The sequence below is a fragment of the Ipomoea nil genome, unplaced genomic scaffold (genome assembly GCF_001879475.1).
Source record: "Ipomoea nil cultivar Tokyo-kokei standard unplaced genomic scaffold, Asagao_1.1 scaffold3332, whole genome shotgun sequence".
NCBI lineage: Eukaryota > Viridiplantae > Streptophyta > Magnoliopsida > Solanales > Convolvulaceae > Ipomoea > Ipomoea nil.
This window is the reverse complement of record NW_017619760.1, coordinates 1-5,223: the sequence shown is the minus strand read 5'-3', so window position 1 is coordinate 5,223 and position 5,223 is coordinate 1. Positions and strand designations below refer to the sequence as shown.

Sequence of the window (5,223 nt, the reverse complement as noted above, 5' to 3'; positions counted from 1 at the left end):
AGGAACAAGAAAAGACAAGAAGCGCACAAGCGCCAGGAAGAAGGGGGAAGAGGGCAAAAGGCGCGCAAAGGAAAGGGGGGCAGACAGGGAAGCGCGAAGGAGCAAAGGGGGGAGAGAGGAGGGAGCGGGGCAAAAAGAGGAGCCAAAAAGAAAGGAAGCGCAAAAGCCGACGAGGCGGACCAGCGGCAGGGGAGAGGAAGGGGACGGCGAGGCGCGAGCACCGAGAGCGAAGAAGGGGGGCAACAGACAAAGGAGGGAGGGAGCGAAAAGCAGAGGAGGGCGAAAGGAAGGCCAAAGAGGAGGAGGGGCAGGAAGCGCGAAAGGCGGCGCGAAGGGCCGAAACAACCGGCAACCGCCAGGGCAGGAGAAAAGAAGGGGAGGGAGGACGGACGAACAGGGGGCGCGGGGGGGAAAAAGGGGAGAAGGGGGAGGGCGAAAAGGAGACAACAAAAAGGCGGCGCGGGAAAAGGCGGCGCGCGCAGACACAAGAAGAAAAAGGCGAAAGAAACAACAAGGGGGCGACAAGGGCCGCAAACCCGGACAGGGGAAAAGAAAGGGGCCAGAGCGAGCGGGAGCAAGGAGCAAGGCAAAAAGGGGAAGCGACGCCGAACAAAGCCGAAAGCAAAAGGGGCAAGCGCGACAAAAAGAAAAGCGCGCGGGAGCAACGAACCAAACGAAAAGGAGGAGGCGGAGGGGCAGCAGCAAGCGAGGAAAGGCGGGGCGGAGGAGGAGACGGCGCGAGAGGCAAGGCAAGGGAGGGGGAGGACAAGGGAAGAGGGGCGGAGGGCGCGGGAAGAGAGGAAGAAGAGGGAACAGCGAAGGCGGGGAAGGCGGGGAAGGCGGCGGGGGCGGGGGAAGCGAGGGACAAGCGAAGGCGAGAAGGGCAAGAGAGGAGGCGCACGCAGCCGCAACGCAAGGAGCGCAAGAAGAGGCGAAGGCGGGAAAAAGAAGAAAGGAAGAAAAAAGGGCAAGAGGCGGGACGGGAAGGGAGGAAAGGGAAGAAGGAAAAGAGGCAGCGGCAAGAAGAGGGGAAAGCAAGAGAGGGGAGAGAACAGAACCGGCGGGCAACGAGGGCGACGGGCACGAAGGCGGCGAAAAGGAGAGAGAAAAGGGGGAGCAGGCAAAAGCCAGCAGGAGAGAGAACCGGAAGGGGGAGGACGCCACAGGGGCGCAAACCCGCAAAGCGGACGAAGGCGACGACGACGGGAAAGAAGAAAGGGCAAGGGGAAAAGGGGGAAAAGGCAGAAGAGCACGAGGAGACAAGGACGGGGCGAGCAAAAAAAAGCAAAAGGGAAGGGGGAAAGGCCGAAACAAGGCAGGACGACGGCAAAGCAACAAAAAGGCGGCAAGCAAAGAGAGGCCAAAGAGGCAAGGGCAAAAAGAGGGCAGAGAAAAGAGGGAAGCGGGGCGAGAAAGAAGGGGGGAGAGGGGAGCCCACGCAAAAGGAGGGGGGGGAAGAGAGGGAAGGCGGGGGAGAGACCAAAGCAAACAAGCCGCGGCCCAGGGGCCAAAAGAGAAAAAGGGGGGCAAAAGCCGGCGCCAAAAAGGGGGCGAAGGGAGGGAGGAGGAGCGGCGCAAAGGGGGACAAAGCGCCGCAGCGGAAGGCAAGAAGAGCAAGGGGGGGGGGGGACCAAAAAGCACGAACAGGAAAGGACCCAAGCAAGGAGGGGGACCGAAAGGGAAGGAAGCGGGGGGCAGGAGGGGGGGGACAGCGAGAGGGGGGGCGCACGCCACAGGACGAGAAAGAAAGCAGAGCGAGGGAAGGGCAAAGAAAGCGAGGGACCAAAAGGGAGAGGCGGAGGAAAGCAAAGGAGGGAAGGACAAAAGGAGGGGGCACGAGCAAGAAAAAGGGAGGGAAGAGGGAAGAGGGGCGGGCGGGGAAGGCGGAAAGGAAGGGGGGAGCACGAGGCAAGGGGGGGAGAAAGGCGAGCGGGGAGAAGGGGCGAAAGAGAAGGGCCGAAGAAAAAGGAGCGCACAAAGGAGGGGGGCGCGCGGGAAAAAAGGCGAAAGAACAGGGAGGGGGAGGGGGAGGACAAGCAAAGAGGCAGGGGGCGGAAGGGCCAGAAAGGCGAAGGAAGCGAAGGGGGAAGGCACAGAAAGCGCAACCACGGAAACGGCAAGACGAGCAAGCAGCGGGCAAAGAAGAAGCGAGGAGAAGGCGGGCCAGAGAGGAGCGGCAAGAAGGACCAAGGGGGGGGAGGCAGGCCAACGCGGAAAGCAAAGCAAAGCAGCAGGCAAAGCAAAGACACACGAGGCAACGGCAAGACCGCGAAGCGGACGACAGAGGGACGGAGGGGACCGGGGGAGCCAAGAAGGGGAAGGGGGGAAGAAAGAGACGCGGGGGGGGGAGGAGGGGGCCAGGGACACGGGGACCGGGGGGCGCAAGAAGAAAAAGGGGGGAGCAAGGGCGACCGAAGCGGGGGAAGCAACGACAAAAGGAGAAAGAAGGGCAAAGAGCAAAAAGACGAACGGAGCGGGGGAACCGAGGGCGGGAAGGGAGGGAGACAAGCGGGGGCAAGGCACAGGAAGGGCGCAGCAAGGAGCGGCCGCAAGAACACCGCAACAAAACGGGGGGCCGAAAGAAGAAACCGGACGCGCAAAGAAGCCGCACGAGGGAGGAGGAGGGCCCGGGCGCCCGAAACGAGAGGGGGCGGAAGCGAGCAACACGGCGGGCGACACGCAAAAGCGAAGCAGGAGCCAGAAGCAGGACAAGAAGACGCCAGACGAGCGAGAGAAAGGGAGAAAACCAAAGAGGGGGAGGGGCAGAGGGGGGAGGCAAAGGGGGGAGGCAGAGGAAGGAGAAAGGGCAGCGAAAAGCGGGGGAGGAGCGGGCAGAGGAAGGAAGGGGGCGAGGAGAGGCAGCGACCAGCAAGGCGGGCAGAGGGGGAAGAAAAGAAAGGGGGGGGGAAGAAGCCAGACACGGGGGAGGGGGAAAAAGCACAGAGCAAAAAGGAGGCGCGGGGCGAAGAAGGCGAACAAAAGGGGAACAAGGGGCAGAGGGAGGGGGGACGAAGGAGACGGGGAGAGAGGGGGGCAGGGAGGGAGGAGGGGGAAAGGAAGGCGCGAGAAAAGCCCAGCCCGCAGCCAGAAGAAGGGGGAAAGGCGGGGAAGAAGAAGGGGGGAGGGGAAGCCGCACGGGAGAAGGGAGAGGCAGGACGGGGGGGGGGGGAGCCAGGAGGAGCAAAGGACGGGGGAAGGGGGGGGAGCAAGGGGCAAAGAAGGAAAGGAGGAAAGGCGAACCAACACGGCCAGGACACAAACAAAGGGAGCCACCCAGGACCAGGCACCCAGGGGAACCAGAGGGAAGAGGGCGCAAAAAGCACCCGCCAGAAGGAAGGAGGGGGGAAGAGGCAGGAAGGCGGGGGGAAACAAGAGCAGCGACCAGGGAAGCAGGGCACGGGGGGAGCGAGCGCAAAGGGAACCAAAAGAAGGGACGAAGCGCGAAGGAGCCGGAGGGGGAGAGGCGAGGCAAGAGGAGCGCGAGCAAGGCAAAAGAAAGGAGGGGGGAACGGGGGCCAAGACCGGCGAACCACAAGGGGGGAGGAACCAAAGGGGGCGGCCGGAACAAAGCAAACGAAGAAGGCGGGAGGGGAGGAAGAAAGCAAGGGCGGGGGCAAAAGGAGACGCGCAAGAAGAAGGAAGAGAGGGGGAGGAAACCGGGGCACCGGGGCCGACGGGAAGCAAGCAGAAGGGGCCGAGCCGACGCCGCACACAAAGAGGGCACCGGGGAGCAAAGGGACGGGAAAAGCGCAGGCGGGAAGGGGCGACGCGAAGAAGAAGGGGAGGGCGAACAACCCCCAGGGGGGGGGAAAAGGCGAAGGGGAGAAAGGCGACAAACGGAAAAAGGCAGGGGAGGGGGGAAACAAGCACCGAGAGCGGGGGAGGAGACGGGGGCAAGGGGCGGGAGAAGCGGGGGAGGCACCAAAGGCCGGGGGGACAAAACGCGAGGGAGAAGGCAAGAGGGGGAGCAGAGGGGAGGAGGGCAAAGAGAGGGGGGAGGAGAGGAGGGGGGAAGCACGAACAAGGCGGGGGGGAGAAAGGGGCGAAGCGGAGGCAGAAGAAAGGCGAAAGGAGCAGGAGGGGGAAGGGAAGGACGGCGGGGGCGGACAAGGCAAACAACGGAAAGAAGGAGGAGGCAGCAAGCAAGCAAAGGACACCCGCGACGGGAGAAAGAAGGGGGGCCGGGAGGGAAAAGCAGCGAGCAAAAGGCCAAGGAGCACAGCAAGAAGGCGAGACAAAGAGGAAGAGGGAAAAGGAGGGCGAGCAAACAAAAGAGAGAGGAAGGAGGGGGGGCGGCGAGAGCGGACGGCAAGCAGGCCGGACAGGGCGGAGGCGGGGGGGAGGGGGGGCAAGAGGCCAAGCAAAGCCAAAAGAAAGCCACCGCACCGCAACAAAGAAGAGCAGACGAGAGCGGAAAGGCACAAGCAAGGGGGGGGGGGGAGCCAAAAGGGACAGAGGGGACGCGAACGGGGGGGCAGAGGCGGAGGGGGCAGGGGGCAAAAGAGACAGAAAAAGCACGGCCGGGACAGGCCAGGGCGGGGGGGAAGCGGGGGCGGGGGGCAGCAAAAAGCAAAAGGCCAGCGCAACGGACCGCCGAGGCCGAAGACAGGGCGGCAGGAAGGGGGGGGGCAAAGGGGGGGGGAAGCAACAAGGGAAGGAGGACGGAGGGAAGGGGAGGACGGGAGGAGGGAGGGGGAGAAGACGAGGGCAAGCGCGAGCACGCACAAGCCGGGGCGGCACGCAAGAACCAAACAGAGCGACAGGCGACAGCACGGCAGAAGGGAGCACGGGGAAAAGAAAAAGCGAAGAGCGAAGAGAGCCCGACGGAAAACCAAGGGGCGGAGAGGCGCACGAAGCCGGGAGGCGAAACGAGAGGGCGACCGGAAGGCACGAGGGGGGAAGGAGCGAAAGGAGCGAAGGAGCACGGGACGGAAGCGCGCAAGGGAAGGGAGACGGGGGCGCAAAAGAAAGGGGGGACGGGAGAAAGGGGGGGGGGAGAGGCAGGGGAAAGGGGGGGGGAAAGGGCAAGAGGGGGGAGGGAGGAAGGGGGAGGGCAGGGGGAGGGAACGGGAGCAGAGGCCAGGCAAAGGAAGGGGAGAAAGGGGGCAAGGCGGAGGGAGGGGAGAAGGGGGGAAAAGGGCGGGGGAAGGGGGGAAGGGGGGAGAGGAGGGGGGCAGGGGGAGAAGGGAAGAAGGGGGGGCAGGAACAAGGGGCCGAAGGGAA

General features: G+C 64.4%; 1 protein-coding gene across 1 annotated transcript; it reads left to right on the top strand.

The window, feature by feature from the left end:
• Positions 1-83: 83 nt before the first annotated feature.
• LOC109170746 (filaggrin-like) lies at positions 84-4,308 on the top strand (the record flags this gene model as incomplete). Its single annotated transcript, XM_019319897.1, has 2 exons — positions 84-2,234; positions 2,695-4,308. Coding segments are annotated over 2 exons (3,765 nt in total), but the record flags the coding sequence as incomplete, so codon positions are not given.
• Positions 4,309-5,223: the final 915 nt, after the last annotated feature.